Consider the following 19,321-nt stretch of genomic DNA (forward strand, 5'->3'; position numbering starts at 1 on the left):
AGCCTTTGTTATGTAGACTGGCTGAGAGGGGGCGGGTGCCAGAGTTGTTAAAGTGCAACTGCTGATAATGGGGCCGAGCCTCTGCCATGTAGATGGTAAAAGCAAAAAAGCAGGTCAGGAAGAAACAGCCTCCTGCTATGTTGCTTGGTGGGTAAAACTTATAGCAGGAAACCAGCGTGTGAAATAAGAAGCTAAACATGATAAAACAAAACTGGCTGTCTATCAGTAAACTGTACAGTAACTCAAGAATAGTTGTCTGTCAAATAAGATGGTCCAAATATGTGTAGTTAAATATTTTTTTCATGGTTAATCACATTTTTCCAATGATTACTCAGTTTGTACCCATCATTACGGTTGAAATTATGTCTGTGTTTGTATATTTGTATGGCTTCGTGTACAAACCTTTGATGGTAGCCAGGAGGTTTGCAGAGCACCTTGGTCTCGGAAAAAGACAATTTCATGAGAGCCCACAGAGTTGTAGCAATGATCGGCAAAGGTCGAAGAATCAGTTCTACCGTGTTTCAGATCTGACTTGTGCTCGCGGACACGATCAGAGAAATGACGTTTCGTTTCTCCAATGTAGCAATCACCACTACTGCAACTCAGTTTTTAGACTCCAGGGTACTGTAAGTCAGGAACGACATCCTTCACAGATGGAATCAGATCACGGATTGTATGCACTGTACTGAATCGGACTTGGATCTTATGTTTGTTTAGAATTTTGGAGATATTTTTGGTCACGCCTGCTATGTATGGCAAAGTGATAGTTTCATGTGGCTGTTTCTGTATGGTGGGAGAAACAGCTTGGCGGATGGTGCAGTCAGAGTATCCGTTCATCCTGAGGGCCCAATGTACATGTCTTAATTCACTGGCCAGGTGGTGTTGGTCAGAAATGCCATGAGCTCTGTGGTATAGCGTTTTGATGAGAGAATTCTTTTGAGATGGGTGGTGGTGGGAAGCAGGTTTCAAGTAGGAATCTCGAGGTTGGAATTTTCTCGTTGATCTCTGTGGAGGATGTCCTCACTCATGCCTTCTTCGTATTTTTTACAGAGTCCCATGGGGTTAGATAGGCTGCAAACTTGAAGAATTATGCATAACAGCAATCTCAGTTGAGAAGCTTCTGTCATAGCTTTATCAAGATGCTGATCATCCTCGAGAATCCCACGAAGATTGCAAGCTTCCATGTATGTTTGACAGACAACTCCTTCCACTGTGTTTAGGTCTTGGAAAGATTTTGGCCCTTTGACAACATGGAGAAGCATTCGCAAAAATTAGCACTCCTGATTATTGGGATGAACTGTGTAGACTCTTCCTAAGGAATCAGATTAACCATCACCAGCACGTCACTTCCTTATATAGTAGGAGGGAACTAAAGGTAAGTGATACAGTAATTTTAGCTGTGACGGTCCCACCTGATGACGGAGACTTGTGTTGCCTCCGAAACGTCGTGATTTATTATTTTATTTTCATTATTACTTTTATTAACTTTTATTTTTATTTTTTACCTACGTGACTTTACCGGAAAAAACCTAACAGTATGAAGCCAAGAATTCTCCAAACGGCCTCATTGCTGCTGATGTATCTGCCTTTGACAAAAAGGTGAACTTCATCCACACTTTTTCCCCTCTTTTTGTAAGGCAATCACAGCCATAGCAGACCCTTTGTTGATGCATTTGCAAACATATTTGATAGCTTTCACAGAATTGCAGAATTCCACATTAATGTGGGCTTCAAATATATTGCACTGAAGAGGGCAGTCGGGAACGACTTACTGGTTGTCAACCTTCATTTCATAGTTAGTACCAGGTCTGAGCGTTGTTTGAAATCTACCATCTTCAGAGGTAGTGGGTAGTTTGTGATAAACTACCTCAGGGCGTGATGACCCTGCCTTACGCGAGTCCCAGGCACAGCTGGCCCAGCTGTCAGTACCTGGTAAGGGCCCCTGACTAGGTACTGACATTTTGCATCGCGTAGTCATGACCTAAAACGTCTAGCTTTACTCCAGAATGTTTGGCCACTTCCGACACCAGCTGTAGGGAGTTAAACTGAGTCACAGACATACTCTTTGGAGGCAACACATTTATTTATACCAACACAAAGGGGTAACTGCACCTTTACCAGGTAACAACCTATGGTGGTGGACCACCAGGCAAACTACACTAATTACACTGGGAGTAGCTCCAATGTATAGGACCCTAGCTTGGGTTCAGGTCCACGTGTTGGTGACTCTTCTTGGGCGTAGAATGTAGAACGTGGATTCTTTAGGATAACCACAGCAGCCGGTCCATCTAGGGAACCCGGCTTGTATCCTCTGTGGTGTGGCTGGCTCCGCCCTCAGCCACAACCACCTTAGAAAACCCTCGAGCAGGATCTCGGCCCTGAGACGTGACCACCCCTAGCCTCCACTTGGGGGCCCTTTGTAGACTTTACCGGTTACGTGTCTTTCGGGGTCAACCAGAGTGCCATGGCTTTGTGTAACCCCATTCCCATGACCGGCACTCTCACACCCTATCCTATAGGGGTCGGCACTGCACGCAGAGCGTGGTGCCATCCAGCACTCCCAGTCTGTGCTCACCGAGCCCCTTTAGGGCCGGTACTGCATCCACATACACGTGGTGCCAGCGATGTTAATACATCGCACGCCGTGCCTCTGTGGGGCAGGCATTACACAGTGACATCCGCAATGTCACGACAATAGTGTAAAGGAGAGCCGACACAAGATTGCAGGGGTTTCGTCTTTTAATCCTTTTCTCCCATCCACACCTGTCCCCAGCTGTCCCAATCTCGTTCCCGCCAAAGGCCCCCTCTTCCCGCCCGTTCTCCCCTTATATCTACTCGATCACTCCTCCCACTAACCCTCCTATTGGTGGGAATCCTTCCCCTGACACCCCTACAATAGTACTAATTTCATAGAGTGTAGTGGTGAGGCATAGTCCCGTGCAGAGCCCCCCGGCCTCGCCTAGATTGTACAGCCGGCCGAGGTCGCACTTTTGCAGGCTGGGGCTGGTCTGCTACCCCCCCCCCCCGCCCGCTTTACAGTAAGAGTATCTAAGGGCTATAATCGTAGCATCTACCGACCCTATAGTATTAAGTGCACATATTGGGGGGGGGGGGGGGGGGGGAGAAGACGACATTACACTTTGAATAATTTAACTCAGCGTTGTGTGTATTTTTTTTGCATTTTTTATGGGAGTAATAATTCCCCCCACCGATCGCGTGTGTGAGTTGCTATGGGAACCACGGCTCAGCGTTTCGCTCATGCGCAGATGCATGCTCTGGCGTTGCCCTGTGCTTATAAAATTAATACATTGTTAATTGCACTACTTTAAACTTGACATATGTGAAATACGAAGAGCACTGGCTCACCACGGGGCTTATTGTGTGGTATCTGGGTACTTTTATGAAACATACCCCACAGTTTGTGAGTTAAATCCGTCACAAGTTGTGTACACACACAAACATACAGACCCACAGACAGACAGACAAAATTACTTATATAGGTAAGATTATTATATATAATCGGCATAATCATTGGTTCACTGCAGCTAAAACACTCAGTCCTACAAGGCTGTGGTTAAGTTAGGAGATGTACCAAATGTGCTCGGCATATGGAGGCCGAGAAGACCAGAATCAATGATTTAATGTTTTCGGATAGGTAATTATATATCCGGACAGCAGAGTGAAGCAGAGCTTCTGTCCAGGGAGCAATGTTCTGGGAACCTGCGGGAGGCAAGGGCATTCCGGGAGCAGAAACATCTTCTGGATTGCCAACCCAGAGAGGCCCCCAGCTGAATTCAAGCCCTAATTTGGCTGTGCTCCCTGTTTCGCTCCTGTTAACTGATCACTGGACAGCGCTTGAGATGTCGTGACCGAACATTATGCGGACAAACGGTGCTCGTCTGTCATTCGAGTCGGCGACCTGCGATCGGTGGTGTCGCTGCTAAACACCGCGTCACAATTAACTCTGCAGGGGGAGTGTGTACGTGCTCGCGAAAATACGTGACTACAGTTTGAGAACATTTTGCTCTGAAGATTTGAAATAATAATAAATATAATAACGCGTTGTTCCCTCGGCACCGGGTTTATTGCCATTATTTTTACAGCCTTTGGTTGTCGTGGCCATGAGGCGACAGCATTGAGCTGGCACCGCTGATAATCTTTACAATCAAAATGTCAATCCGTTCATCTCCCTTTTGCAGCCCCTGACAACGTCCAAGTGGCGAATCCCCAAGTCGCGGTTTGACTCCATCGATAGCTTCCTGTCGCCCGGCGGAGCGCAGTTCAATGACCTGGAACTGCCCAAGGACGAGGACGTCCACCTGCAGCTCCTGGATGCAGGCACGGAATTTCTCCCTGCCACGATCACCTACCCTACCAGGCTCACCTCCACCACCATGCTCACCTCCCCCAACATTCTCACCTCCCCTGCTTTACGCACCTCCCCTGCCGTACTCGCCGCTCACCTCCTCTGCCATGGTCAACTCCCCCGTCGCGCTCACCTCCCACGCTGCACTCACCTCCCACGCCGCGCTCACATCCCCCGCCACGCTCACCTGTCCCCTTCTTCACTCTCACGAACCGTTTATTGGGGTTATGTATTAATCGCGCATGCTGTGAAACACCGAAGATTTTTTGACTTGCCGTGCCGGTTCAACTATCAGCTGCTCCTCACTGGTCGCGGGCACGTGACTCGGTGCTGCGTGACCACAGGCATGCCGGCGAGGGAACCATGATACGTCATGTCGATTGTGATGGGGCTGAGTGCGCCTAACTGGCTGGTGTCCCTTGCAGGCCCCCGCTTCCCCACCCCTACAACCCATCCCCTCCAGCTCTCTACTCTTCGCTTTTTAAACTGGTTCAGGCCATAATAGAGGGGGGTTTTCTGGGTTAAATCGCGGAAATACAGCCAATTTGTAAGGTTTGTCACTTAAACAAAACGTACCAATTAGTTACTCGTTCAGCACACAGGCTGTGTGTTGGAGAGTAAACCCCACAACATCTTGTCACTGCAAAGTTGTTTTCTTCTTATTCGAGTGACATGCAACGTTTGTGTGCGTGAACTGTGTGTGCATGTGGAGAAGCAGTAGTGTAGCAGTTAGTGTGCTGCTCTACGAAGCTGGCGACCAGTGATGATCATCTGAACTGGTCGTGAGCCTCCCCTAGGTCTACTCAGCCTCAAATAAGTACCCGGTGCAGTGTTTAAGCATCGCTCCTGGGGAAACAAAGAGGGTCGGACGTGGTGCTGGCCATGCACTCCCCTTGTGTACCATTCTAGCCGTCATCGGTGCTCTCTAACAGTGCTTGCACCTAGCAGCCTCTGTTCAGGGCCACACGGCAGGGATCTTTGTCTTTTTGCATGAGCCGTGCCTGTGGCCAACAGGCATCGATCCGCTGCTCGCTCAGCACTTTGCTCACCTCTTCATCCGCGACCCCCTCGTGCTGTTCTGCGAGAAGATCCACGCCGACGACGATGAGAACGAGGCCTACCACTTTGAAGTGAGACATCCGCCAGTGCACTTTATGAATATTATTACGTCCGCTTGTTTACCCATAACGGCCTCGCCAGGTCCCAAAAATATTTTGCAGGAGGGTGCCGCCAATTTTTGTGGAAGGGGGGGGGGTTGTGATATTGCTGCAGCTGCTTCTGTGTGCTGCTTATTTGAGAAATTTGTAAGTACATTTTCAGCATTGGAATGTTGTTTGGCCAATGCCGGTTGCATCGCGTGGTGTATTTTTTTTTGCCTGTAGGATGAAATCGGGGAATCCGTAGGAGACCCGTAGAGAACAGTGGGGAAAACACACACAAAGCTTTCCACGCTGAAAGGTCCCCGAGTCGGGAATCTAACCCAGGTCTCTTCCTGCTGTGAGATACAAGTGTGTTATTACCGATCCGCCCTGCCGACCCCCGAATTCCTCACTGGTGGTGTCTGTGGCTACCAGTCGTGTGCCAGCCTAACCGGTGACCCAATAAAATATTCCATGAGAAGTGATAGCCTGACTGGAGTACACCTACGAGGGATCGGCGTGTGTCTTCCATGATCGTGGGCACTGACCAGAGTGCATGCCCCGTGTGCATGCGTGCGTGCGTCCGTCCGTGTGCGTGTGTGTTGCAGTGCATCCAGTCCACAAACTGGCAGACATTGCGCTTCAAGCCTCCGCCGCCGAACACCAACATCGGGTGGCGCGTCGAGTTCCGGCCGATGGACGTAAGCCTCTCCGAGAGGGCGACGCGGATTATACGTTGAGGTGGAGTCATACCGAGATGCATTTGAGGCTTAGGAAAAGAGGTGATGATGGGAGGAGGGAATTTCAAAGTCGAGCAGTGCGTGGGTAGAAGCAGAAAGAGAAGCGTTCTGACCACGCAGTGTGGTGAGTAAGTTGGTGAATAAGTGAGTGGGTGAGTGAGTTGGCGATTGAGTGCGTGGGCTGTGACATGCAATCGTGGTGGTTGAGCACAGTGCGGGTCAGATAAAGCAACCAGACCGAGTCCCCAATGTGTGGTGCAGGTGCAGCTCACGGACTTCGAGAACGCGGCGTACGTGGTGTTCGTGGTGCTGCTCACGCGCGTCATCCTCTCCTATGGCCTCAACTTCCTCGTGCCGCTCTCCAAGGTAAGGAGCCGCGTCCCTCCCCACTGACCGTGCGAGCGCTGCCGGAAAGCCCATTCTGGTCAGATTGGAACCCGGCCGCTTGTATATAGGCTGGCGCAAGTGGTAGCTCTTGTGCCTCGGGTTCGATTTCCAACTTGGGCACGTGTGAGCGCTGCCGCGATGCTCGACCTGGTCGTATTGCAACTCTGTGAAAACAATAAGAGGAAAAGTGGGAATGGTGGAAACAGCCCGATGCTGCAGCCCGACTTCCTAACCCAGTTCCACCCACTCTTTCTGGACAAGTGCCTGCGCTGCACCAAAATCTGACAATCCCAGATCCATGTTTTCAGCCATCTTCGGACCCACAGATAATCCAACTTTTCTATGAAAGACAATTATCCTCGATTGCGACGGATAGCCTATGATAATGGTAGAGCTTGTGTCTTCCCGACGCTGGTATCTTAATGAGTGGATTTAGTTCTGCATGGGTTTCCTCCGAGTTCTCTGGTTTTTGCAGTTAACGTTTGACCTTCTATAATGACCCCATAGTTTCGACCCATGTTAACATTGTGACTAACGGTACGTTTTCGTTACGCACACCGCTTCCCACACACATACACACACGTGCACCTTCGTGAAACTTCCAGTGCCGCTCGCGCTGCAAGGTTGCCATCTCCTGGCTCTGGCTAGGGTATGGCAGTGCAGCAAGTGGATTAATTGCCATCTGTATTCCATCTGCAACCCCTCCTCCCGTTCACACACAGTGGGTTTTCTTCGAGTGATCTGCTCTCCTCCCACGTGTACAAACACACGTTCATAGAGTTGGACTAAGCGTCCAAATACACTGACTCCTCTTACGAACGAGTTAGGTTCCATAGGCCTGTTCGTAAATCGATTTGTTCGTAAGTCCAACTTTACTCCCGTCGATTCCAAACCCGTTGTATGGCATGTACGCTAAACACAGGGAATGGCTTCAAAAGTTTAATAATCTCATGTAGCTGTAGATGCCACTGTTTTCTTCATGTTCTGCAGATGTAGATGCCACTGGTTCTGCAGATGTAGATGCCACTGGTTCTGCAGATTAACCTTATGGCACGACCCCTGGGATCCCATTAGCTCCCGGCTCTCGCATAAACTAAGTTGCGAGATAATGTTATGTCTGTTGAAGGTGAATGATATGGCAATCTATTCCTCTCGACGAGCTCCACACGATGCGGTAATCACAGTTTAAAAGTTTTGTTTCTTCTGCGCATTCGTCCTCGCTGCGCTTGGACGACATGAAAACAGAATAATCCGTGCCAGGTGGTTCGCGGCGTTTATGTGTGCGGTGGGACAGATTCGCCAATTTTTTTTTTATTAATTACGTTTGAAATCCGTTTATTCGGGACCCCGGGGTCCCACCATAAGGCTCAGATGTAGATGCCACCAATGACATCAATTGCACGGCAGTTGAATTTACGACTGTTCGGTCCGTTCGTATCTTCAAAAATCCGTTTATACGTAGAGGAGTCCCTGTAGTGGGCCTCAGAGCTTGGGCAATTTTTAGCAACAGGCTCTGGTTCCGGTGCCCCTGAATCTTACGAAAACTGTGCAGCGCGTAACAAATGTGATTTTTTTACTTTGCTACTTTTTTATTGCTTCTCTCAAGCACCTTTGGTGCAAAAGGTTGCCGCCTGAATGTTTGGCACATCCCTGACCGTCAATTATCTTCTGCCACAGGTAGATCAGAACATCAGGAAGGCGCAGAAGAGGAAAGCTGTGCTGGAGGAGATGTTTTATTTCAGGAAGGATATTCAGGCAGGCAAGTCGAGCCATTACAAATCATACGTTGTCTTTTTCCACAACTTTACTCTGAGTGTGCTCTCGGTGTCGAGTCACGAGATGAAGAATCCATTCAGAAATCTCACATGGCAGTGACCCACCCCCATCCCCGTGTTAGACAATAGCCCACAGAAGTGAATATCCCGGAACTATTTTTGAGATCTCTTCTGCAAATGACCTCCGTGTCACATGGTAGGGGGCAGCACTCTCCAACTTGCCCCGGTGCCAACAGTAATGTTTGTTGCATTGCAGTCAAAGCAATATTTGAAGTCTCACATCTGGAATTTGGCGAAGTTAAGTGCAGAACCAAATTTTACGTCATGGATATTGTAATTTTTGAGCAATCATTGTTGACCGGGCTGATACCATCTACTCACCACACTTGAGAACCCGGTTTCATCGCAGGCGGTTACTGAACTCCAAATTTGAACCCAGGGTCTCAGCGGTGCGGGCTCAGCCACTCTGACCTCCAAGCCAACGATCCGGACCTCCTCGCAACCCAAGCCTTCACCCCAGCCTGCCCTGCATGTGTGTGTGCATCACACGAGCGCTTAACCTCGCTCACGGTCGCTCGCCAACTCGCGTGATCGTCAAACTGCCATGCGGTTTATTTTCTTTGCGACCAGAGGTGGACGCTCCCCCAGCAGATGACACCGAGTCCGAGGACGAAGTGGGGATCCTCATGAGCATTGACACCATCATCAACGGCAAGGTGGGCAACCCGGCGGGGCAGGGCTCGCGGCCATCCTCGCAGTGTCAAGCCCTGCGGGCTCTTGCAGCGTCACGCTCACCCTTTGTCATCCACCGCCATGGTGGTCCAGAGCACCAAAACAATCGCTTGCTGTACGTCTCGCTGCCGCCATTTTGTGCGGTGGCGGAGTGGTCGGCGTGCTGCGGCTAAAGTCAGTTGGCGAGCGAAATCTGAAACAGTTCTGGAGACTCCGCCCCCCCCCATGCCCGTAAATAAAACCCATGCTAACGCATGTGATGAATGGTAAAAACCCCATGACTGTGTGGGGAGGCCATCATCCAAGCGGTGGATTGACAGTGGTAACTTATGATTAGAGCTCGTCTCCCAGTTATCACGTGAGCTGCCTTCAAGCGAGCAGCTCCACTCAAAGCAGTTACGTGCACTTCCCGTGCTGCAGACTGGCTCACCACTTTCCAGTCATGGATCCATCCCACATATCATCAGCCATGATCAATAAAGTGCTGGATTCAGGCCTCCCCCAAGGCATTGCCATCTGTCGCCATCCTGTGATGCAACAAATCGACGCGACAATCCTGGTGAGAGTAACACTGATAAACTGAAGGCTGCAGCTGACACTGCCTGCCATGGCGTGGTGTGCTGTGCTGTGGAGTGTGGTGTATACGGTGTACTATGGTGTGTGCGGTATGTGTGATGTGTGGGCTGTGCTCTGATGTGTTGTGTGTGCTGTGGTGTGCTGTGATGTGTGCAGTGTATGCTGTGGTGTTTACGGTGTGCTGTGATGTGTGCGGTGTGCTGTGATGTGTGCGATGTGTTTTATGGTGTGAGCGGTGTGCTGTGATGTGTGCGGTGTGCTGTGATGTGTGCGATGTGTGTTATGATGTGAGCGGTGTGCTGTGATGTGTGTGGTGTGCTGTGGTGTTTGCGGTGTGCTGTGGTGTGTGCGGTGTGCTGTGGTGTGCCGTGCAAGAACAGGTGGGGGTGTTCCAAGGCCTCATCCCCATAGTCAACAGCTTCCTGGAAGACATGGAGGTGGACGTGGAGACTCGGTGCACGATCTCCCACTACATGGAGCTCATCAGCAAGCGTGCGTCTGGTGAGTGCACTCCAGGGGATCATCACCCCTTCTCCAAGTGCGAGCGATGATGAGTCCTGACCTCGTGCAAGCCTCATCGTCGATGTGCAGGGGATGATGGCCGACAGACGAGACTGGTGTTGGAATGGCAGCCATAAGAGGGGAAGCAACCGAGGAGGTGATGACCGCAGATTGTTGATGGCCAGGAGCATAGAAGCGGGAGCGTTGTACTGTACAATTGATTTTGGGGACATTGCCCTCCGCAGCCGACGACGTAGCACCGCAGCAGCGTGTAACGCCTCGGCGTGCACGGTGGTCGCCCATCCAAGCGCTCTCCGGGCTCAGGAATCCTGATCGGGTTGCGTGGTGCGACGAGCTCGGGCGCCTACCGTGCGCGAGAGACTCCGCACACCGCTACGTGCATGGGAGCGGTGGTCGTCGTCGTCTCCTCCTCCACTGCCGTTGACGACGCTGCGGCGACCGCGTGCGCTTCTCGTTGGTTTCCCCTAGGGGAGCTAGGAACGACGGCCCAGCGGCTTCGCGCCTTCGTGAGCGGCCACCCCGACTACGCACACGACAGCGTCATCTCGGAGCGCGTCAACTATGACCTGATGCTGCGCTGTGACGCCCTGTCGCGTTCGGGGCCCCACCGCCATGGCGCGGACCCCTTGCACGAGCTCAGCCACGGCGCTTGCCAGACCGGATAGCTCACCTCGCTCGCCACGCTCAGCGCACTTACCACGCCCACCAGGCTCGCGATGCTCACCACGCTCACCTCATTCGCCAATCTTACCTCGCTCACCGCACTGACCTCGGTCACCGCGCTCACCACACTCACCGCGCTCACCATGCTTATTGCACTCTCCTCACTCACCTTGCTCCCCGCACTCACCACGCTCACCTCGCTCGCCACAATCACCTTGCTCCCTGCATTCACATCGCTCCTTGTGCTCACCACACTCTGATAAACCCAAAGGCAAACGCCAGGTCACCCCCGTTACAGCAGGGACCCTGTGGCATGTGGGCAAAATGCGGGCCATGCTTCGTTTTTACAGTGGCTCGTCACTCCAGTTCACATCAATTCATTGTTTCACGGGGCCCTTCATGTCATATAATTTGATTAAAAAAACAAGACAAAGCTTTTGTAGAAGTTGTGGTGGTCTGTGGGTTTCAGGTGAGGTCAGCAGGGAACCGTGTGTGAATTGTCCACTGCAGCCTAACAAATGTAAAGGTGGACCGAAGTGACCGTGTGTGCAGATTTAATGTGTGCAGGCTTTCACGACCTGATGCGATTCAAAATAGTTTTTTGGTTAGATGGCTGCGAGTAAAATGTGTGTCGTTACACCCTCCTCCAATTCATGAAATCAAATGCTTGGAAACTAAGTATGTGTGTGCTGTGCGAATCGGTGAGTGGTCATTGTTACTGTGAACTTCACTCATTGATTACTCCACCCATATCCACACAGCGTTCAACCAGATCAAAACGACAAAGACAAAGACCTTCCCTATAGCCTTAACAAACTGTTGGGGCAAGTGGTGTTAGTGACAAGGCTGGATTATGGACCGGGCCAGTGGGGCTAGTGCCCCGGAGCCTCGGACTGCCAGGGGGCCTCCAAGCCTCCGGGCGCGCACGGTGCGTGGCCCAAGACTTCCAAAGGAAGTTGAATGCCGGGACCCTCAATGCGCACAGCGCAAACTGATCGCTAGGCCCCTGGGTGCTTATAGCATGAACTAACCACTACTGCCCCCCAGACCCCTCGGCGCTGATAAAGAAGTCAACGCAGCAACTAATAAAACGAGCCAAAAAAGGTTGTGTCTCGTGCATCACGTCACTCCAAATGAGGCTCCCCCCCCCCCCCCGTCATTAATAATCATGAGCGGTTGACGTCACTCCACATGGAGCACACCCCTCATTAATAATCATGAGCGGATGATGTGAGGCACCCCCACTTGAACGCAGTGGGCTAACATGACATTGTTTTTTTCCGAGACCAAAGTACTCTGCAAACCTTCGGGCTCCCATCAAAGATTTGTTCATTAAGCAATCCAGATATATAAACACAGACATAGAGATTCCAAGAACACAGGATGAGATGTTACTATCCTTTGTGCAAGCACGTCCAAGAGTTCATGAACAGTGAGCCTGGTGAAATTTGGGGAGCGCATCGTCAGTAGTGTACCTTTGGTTCCTAGAGTGTCTCGGCCTTTCACACTATACACCCTCCCCAAAGGCGGCCAGCGACAGGGTGATCAATCCTACGCTTGCTTCCCATTCTCAATTAGTCATAGGAGTTGCCTTGTTGTTGATAGCCAACATCCCATGGGACTATGCATGGCAGGGGCGTCCTCCACGAGTCAAGCATTGTTGACCGCATACCTCTTGGCCCTCTCACTTCGGGGCCCAGCTGGGGTCTTTCCTCTTCATCCAGAGCCACTGACTGCTGCCTTCTGCCGCCTCCGATACAGCTCTGATTGCCAAACGCTGGCTCTGGCCCTTAATTCCCAGGTCTCTAAGCAGTCTGGTTGTAGATGTTGCCACAAAACCTCTGCAGCCCACCTCCACTGGTCGGACTTCTGTGTTCCAGCCATGATGCCGTGCTTCGGCAGCTAGATCGGCATAGCGCAGATGTTTTCGCTCATAAGCCTCATCTACTGAGTCCTCCCAGGGTACTATGAGCTCAATGATGAAGACCTTCTTGAGCGAACGGGACCAGAGCACCATGTCAGGTCTTAGGGTGGTGGTTGCCATCTCCGGAGGAAACAAGTTGCCGGCCAATGTCAGCAAGCATTTTCCAGTCGCGGGCCAAGCGCAGCTGGTCTCGCTCTGATGGTGAGAAGATGGGTACAAATTGAGCGATCATTGGAAGGACGTTATTAACCAGGTAAAACCTTAACTGGTTGTTGATGTTTCCATCCTACCTGCCATTGTCAGCAGTTATTTTCGACTCTCTGGGTTACATTACCAAGTTAAATGTCTTTACATTAACGGGCAAAATGTCTCACTAACAATGCCAACGTTGCCCCCTTTCCCTCGATGTGGCAGTGGCTCTCGTATTTTAGCAGACGACAACTGGCTGTGATGTTGTTGTGTGTGTCTCTCTCTGTATATTTTGTGTGTCCCTCGATTTGTGTGTCTCTCTCTTTCTGTCTCCGTGTATGTCTCTCTCTGTGTGTGGGTGTGTCTTTCCGTGTGTGTCTTTCTCTCTCTCGGTGTGTCCCTCTGTGTGTGTCTCTGCGTGTGTCTCTGTGTGTCTCTCTAGGTGTCTCTCTCTCTCTGTGTCTCTTTGTGTGTGTGTGTCTCTCTGTCTTTGTGTTTTTTTATCAATATGTATCTCTCTCTGTGGTTGTCTCTCTGTGTGTGTCTTTCTGTGTGTGGGTGTGCCTCTCGGCTTGTGTCTCTCTTCTTCCCTCGATGTGGTGATGTCCCTCGTTTATTTCCCTCGTTTTCTAACGAGCTGGATGTCGCACTAAAAGAGCCCCCGTTGCGTTGGTTCGTTTACATTGACATGCTAATCTCTCACAATACAATGGCCACCTCCTCACCTCTGCGTCGTCGTCGTGCTTTAACCCCCCCCCCCATCTCGGTTCCCATCTTTGGATTTCCCACTCGCTTAGGCACAGTCTCTAGCCCCCACCCTCTTGCCCGATGCTGCACCCCCCCCCCCCTCGGCTCTCTGCAGTGAGGGAAAAAAGTATTTGATACCCTGCTGATTTTGTACGTTTGCCCACTGACAAATAAATGATCAGTCTATCATTTTAATGGTAGGTTTATTTGAACAGTGAGAGACAGAATAACAACAACAAATCCAGAAAAACGCATGTCAAAAATGTTATAAAATGATTTGCATTTAAAAATTATAGACTGATCATTTCTTTGTCAGTGGGCAAACGTACAAAATCAGCAGGGGGTCAAATACTTTTTTTCCCTCACTGTATATATAAGGACTTGTTTCTGCTGCCAGTTTCTCTCTCCCACCTGACGACGATTTCTTGTGGCGATCGAAACGTCGTGATCTATTATTGTTTTCTACCTACGTGACTTTACCGAAAGAACCAAAGAAGTATGAATTCCTTTAGTGACAAAAGCTTCAAATCAAGATTATTAATAATTATTAGCGGACCACGTCACTCCACATGGAACTCTCCCCTCATCAATAATCATGAGCTGATGACGTCACTCATGTGGACCCCGCCCCCCACCCCCGCATTATTAATCATGAGCAGTAATACAAATTAAGTTAATAAAAAATAATTAAAATCAAATAAACTGCCAGTACGCTCACCGAGGTTAAGAACCATTCTACAGTCTACATTAGACTGTCAGCACAGTCACCACACTTAATAACCAGGCTACAGTCTACATTATAGACTGCCAGTTCACTCACTCAGATTAAGAACCAGGAGGCTACAGTCTACATTAGTGGTGCGGGTGGGGTGTGTGTGTGACTCCTCGAGGCGCCTCACCTGGCTAAGGCTGCCAATAAAAGCAAGAGAGAGAGAGAGAGCGATAGACGCAGGGAGGGGGTTATGAGGAGGCAGCGGCAGTGGTGACGGCTCTGGATGTTGGCCAGGTGAGAGACGGGCGAGGCGGCATCCGGGGTAAGACACTTTCACCGCGGGTGCGTGGCACCACAGGGTGACCACCCTCGTGAGAGCGCAAGAGACCTCTCTGGCTCTCGCGCAACGTGTAAACAACGCACGCATACGCACTGCACATCAACATTTGCGCATCAACACGTACACATGATCATGCACATGTGTATTCGCGTGTAAACAACGCACGCGAACACAATGAACATCAACACCTGTGCATTAACACCTCCATATGCGTGTTGCATATGCACGTGAACGCATGCGCGCGAAAATAAACACAAACGTATACACATAAATACATTAACACGCTCACACACACGTGCACATGAACACATCAACACGATCACATATCACACCAATGCACACATGTGAACACACACAGATGTGTATGCTAACACGCACAATAGAAGGCGACGCGTGAACACTGTGGCGAACTTGTTGGTCATACGTTTAGTTTTGCCCACTTGGCAACCAGCTAATTATTTGGTTAGGCTCGATGTCTTCGAGTTCATTCCTGCCTTTTTATCTTCCAGAGTTTTTGAGAAGTAGTGTGGTGCCATAGCCGCGGAGCAACTCCGCAAGTGCCGCGACTCCCCCCTGGCCCCCACCCTGAGCACACACACACACGCAGCGCACACACGTAGTGTCCCAGCGCGGGATTGCCTGGCACAACGGGTTTTAGTCTAAATGGTCCTTCGAGGGAAAGTCCCACGGTTTCCTGATGCCAGGAGATTTGCCGACCCTCACAGGTCACATTGCGGTGCCCCTGAATTGGCTTAAAATAGTTTTGGCGCACAAAGGTACACCGGGCAGCAGCAATGAGTCATACACGACATCGGTGAGGGGGCTGGGGTGTAATATTAATACTCTTAGTTCATTCTTTCGGTAAAGTCACGTAGGTAAAAAAAATGAAATTACAATTAATAAAAATAAAATAAAAATCACGACGTTTCGGAAGCAACACAAGTCTCCGTCATCAGGTGGGACCGTCACAGCCAGATTTGCTGCATCAAGTGAATCTGGCTGTGTTGCCTCCGAAACGTCGTGATTTTTATTTTTTATTTTATTTTATTAATTTCAATTTCATTTTTTTTTACCTACGTGACTTTACCGAAAGAACTAAGAGTATGAATCCTTGCAGTCACGAAAGCTTCAAATCTAGAAGTGTAATATTAAGTTAACAGAGCAGACAAAGAGGTCAGGGGATCCCAGCGACACAGACCGAATGTACACTGGCAGGGTGTTTATTCACCAGCTGGACGTGCTTCCAGATTAAACAGGTGAGCCATGTGGCTCTTAAGTCGCGTGCAACCGCAACAAACAAAATATGAACACAGAACATCCCAAAGCGACGACGCACCACAGGAACATCCTGGAATGAACCAGCAAATATACCCAAAAAACGTATTCAAACGCTGTGTGCAAAAATCACAATGTGGTGCAAGCCAACAAGAACAACCATAAGACAATTTAGATTAACCATATGTTTTCGAATCATCAAAATAAAGCTATAAAAACAATGTAACAACAGTAATCATAGGAACTGTGATTTAAATTTAACAATAAACGATATACATAACACGTACGACCAAACCTGCAGCCATAGCTGGCAGCACGACACTCCCAGTGTATGATGTGTGAGTGAGTCAACGGCAGCGTGAGTGAGTGTATGATGTGCGAGTCCCGCGGTCCCACCGGCCCCCTCACAAACGGCCCCACCAGCTGCTGCTGTGAGCGCAGCCCGGGAGCGCGCGCATCAAGTGGCCATCTTGCTCCAATAGGTAGCAAAAGAAACTGTCGCAACGCTGCATGTAAGGGAAGGAAAATGAGCGAAAATCACGGGAGGTGCACGATTGGCTGTGCGGGATAACGTAACCCTGGATTTTTGAAGTCAAGGGGCATAAAAAGGGAGCCAAAAAAAGTTCAGGAGAGATCTCATCTCCAGCAGCTTGGTCGCCAAGACCCCCCTTGCCGTCCTGCCTCCTCGAGCCGCTCGAAGCATCCGTGTGATGCCAGCGAGTGCTGCTACGAGGCAGTTATAGGCAAGTTCTGTTTTTTCGTCTTCCTCCCTCCGACTCTCACAGCGTCTGTACGACGCCGTGAGTACAGCTGCGAGGTACGTGATATGGCGTGTGAGTGTTTGGGGACTTGGATAGCAGTAGGCTAGGTACTGGTCACAGAATAATCCCTCCATGCAGTGCAGGGTTTGCGCCGTGAATAAACGTTCGCACAGAGCATTTGTGCAGTGTCTGTGATTTGTTTGTGGTGCGGCTGCGTGTGCACACACGCGGCGAGAGTGAGGGCAGAGCCGCAGCACGAGCACTCGTTTATATAATCGCCTGCAGGTGCGCGCGCGCGCGCTTTCACGCCAACGCTCTAGATTTAGCTGTGTGGTGTACGCGTGTTAGGATATAATCGCCTGCAGGGTCGCGTGTGTTCGCGCCGCGGCTTTAGCATTAGTGGTGGTGTACGCGGGCGTGTGTGGAATAACCCCCTGCACTGGTGAGCCAGCAATTTAGCTAAGTCCTTCAGAGAGGGCGCTCGTGTGGGGAGGCGGGCCGGCGGGGGCCCGGCGGGAGCCGATCTACGCAGTGAAGGAGGTAGTGGAGGGGGCGGACGTCGCTCCCCACCTGCATGGCGAGGGTGGTGGAGTGGACGCCGGCCCCCACAGTAGCTTCTAATGTCGCTGTGATTAACCTCAGTTCCTCTTGTTCGAATGTGTTCACGTGTATGTTCTGATACTTGTTTTATATGTAACTCTCGCGTAGTTTATCCAAAATCACCTCGTTACCTCAAAACATTATCTGCTTTCACCTCGTCACCTATTCACACGTCCTTACCCTCACCTCATTACACTCCATTAACATCACCTCACCACACTCCCTTATCCTCACCTTGTCACACTCCCTCACGTCGTATCAATTCCGCAAGTCGTCTTAAACCTCATCAATGTCTCTCTGAACCTCATCGCCTCCCCTCACCTGCACTCTCACCTGCTCGTCACTCACCTCATCTCGCCATCGCCCCCCTCACTCTCTCCAACAAACCTCGTCGCTTACCTCATCGTCTCTATCTAGCTCCCGTCATCTCCCTCATTTCTTCACTCTCCTCATCCCCCCTCCACCTCATCAACTCATCGCTCACCTCTTCACCTCTCCCTAGCCCCCATCATCTCCCTCATCTCGTCTCCCACCCTCACCCCCCTCCCCTCATCGCCTCCTCCACCTCATAAACTCGTCACTCACCTCGTCATTCACCTCATCGTCTCTCTGTAGCCCCGTCATCTTTCTCATCTCGCCGCCTCGTCACTCCCATCACTCCGTCCACCTCGTCTCTCCCTCGTCCCCGTCATCTCCCTCCTCTCCTCCCCTCGTCAGCCGCCACCCCCCCTCACTCCCTCAACCTCGTCCACACCCCAACCTCGTCGCTTCACCTCGTTACCGAGGATGGCGCCGCAACTGAGAGGAACGACGCTGCGCTGGAGCGACACGAAGCTGCGCGCGGGGTTCGTGCGCACATGCGGCCTCCAGCAGCTCGTGCGGGGCCTCACGCAGCGGGGCCACGGGGACCACCCGCTCCTCTGGGGTGATGAGGTAAGATCGACGAGGTGATAAGTGAGGCGACGAAGTGATGAGTGAGGGGACGAGTGATGAGTGAGGCGACAAGGTGAGAGAGACAACGCGAGAACGACGAGGTGAAGAGTGAGGGAACGAGGTGATGAGTGAGGCGACGAGGTGATGAGTGAGTGGACGAGTTGAGAGACCAGGTGATGAGTGAGGCGACGAGGTGATGAGGCGACAAGGTGATGAGCGAGGGAACGAGGTGATGAGTGAGGCGACCAGGTGTTGTATATATTCGGTCTTGAAAAATTAATAAAAACAAAAAAATAAAATGAAAATAAAAAGGTGTAATTATCCAAAATTATGCTAATTTGTGTAATTTTGCAAATAAATGTATGCTAATGAGAATTGTGTAATTGTTTAAAGTTAAGCAAGTGTGATGTAAGTATGCTGATTAAGCTTGGCTTCGTTGTTTAGGGTTGCATTATCAATCGGGATAATACAGTGAAGAAGGTGTCATTGTATCAAGTTATGTAAGTGTGATGTAAGTATGCTGATTACGCTTGGCTTCGTTGTCTAGGGTTGTATTATGAATCGTGATAATACAATGAAGAAAGTGTCATTGTATGAAGTTATGCAAGTGTATGTTATTGTGCTCATTAGGCTCGGCTACGTTGTCTAGGGTTGTCTTATCAATCAGGATAATACAATGATTCTCGCTTTAACTTTTACTGGTTATGTTTTAGTGTTTATGTCAAGTCTCATAATTCAGATCTCACTGCAGGATACAGGTATTATAATTAAGATTATTAATACGCATTCACTTAGGAAGGCACTACTCAGACTCTTCTGTGTTGAGCAACTTTAATCTCGAAACAAAAATATAACACTCTAATATGTGAACTCTTATACTGGTGTAATGCGGGCGTAAGCGACCTTCCGGATGTGACGTCACGGAGAGGTGGAGTTATGT

The 19,321-nt window shown here is 50.2% G+C and overlaps 1 protein-coding gene across 2 annotated transcripts in view; it reads left to right on the plus strand.

Moving 5' to 3' along the window:
* Positions 1–11,578, plus strand: part of LOC144733855 (glutamate--cysteine ligase catalytic subunit-like) — a 53,472-nt gene extending 41,894 nt beyond the window's left edge. For both annotated transcript variants that reach the window (XM_078615861.1, XM_078615862.1), the window contains exons 12-19: positions 4,200–4,338; positions 5,381–5,496; positions 6,114–6,206; positions 6,507–6,611; positions 8,310–8,391; positions 9,038–9,123; positions 10,096–10,216; positions 10,706–11,578. In XM_078615861.1, coding sequence (XP_078471987.1) covers positions 4,200–4,338; positions 5,381–5,496; positions 6,114–6,206; positions 6,507–6,611; positions 8,310–8,391; positions 9,038–9,123; positions 10,096–10,216; positions 10,706–10,902 — 939 coding nt within the window. In that variant the 3' untranslated portion in view covers positions 10,903–11,578. The remainder of the gene's footprint in view (positions 1–4,199; positions 4,339–5,380; positions 5,497–6,113; positions 6,207–6,506; positions 6,612–8,309; positions 8,392–9,037; positions 9,124–10,095; positions 10,217–10,705) is intronic.
* Positions 11,579–19,321: the final 7,743 nt, after the last annotated feature.

The sequence above is a fragment of the Lampetra planeri genome, chromosome 48 (genome assembly GCF_965212315.1).
Source record: "Lampetra planeri chromosome 48, kcLamPlan1.2.h2, whole genome shotgun sequence".
NCBI lineage: Eukaryota > Metazoa > Chordata > Hyperoartia > Petromyzontiformes > Petromyzontidae > Lampetra > Lampetra planeri.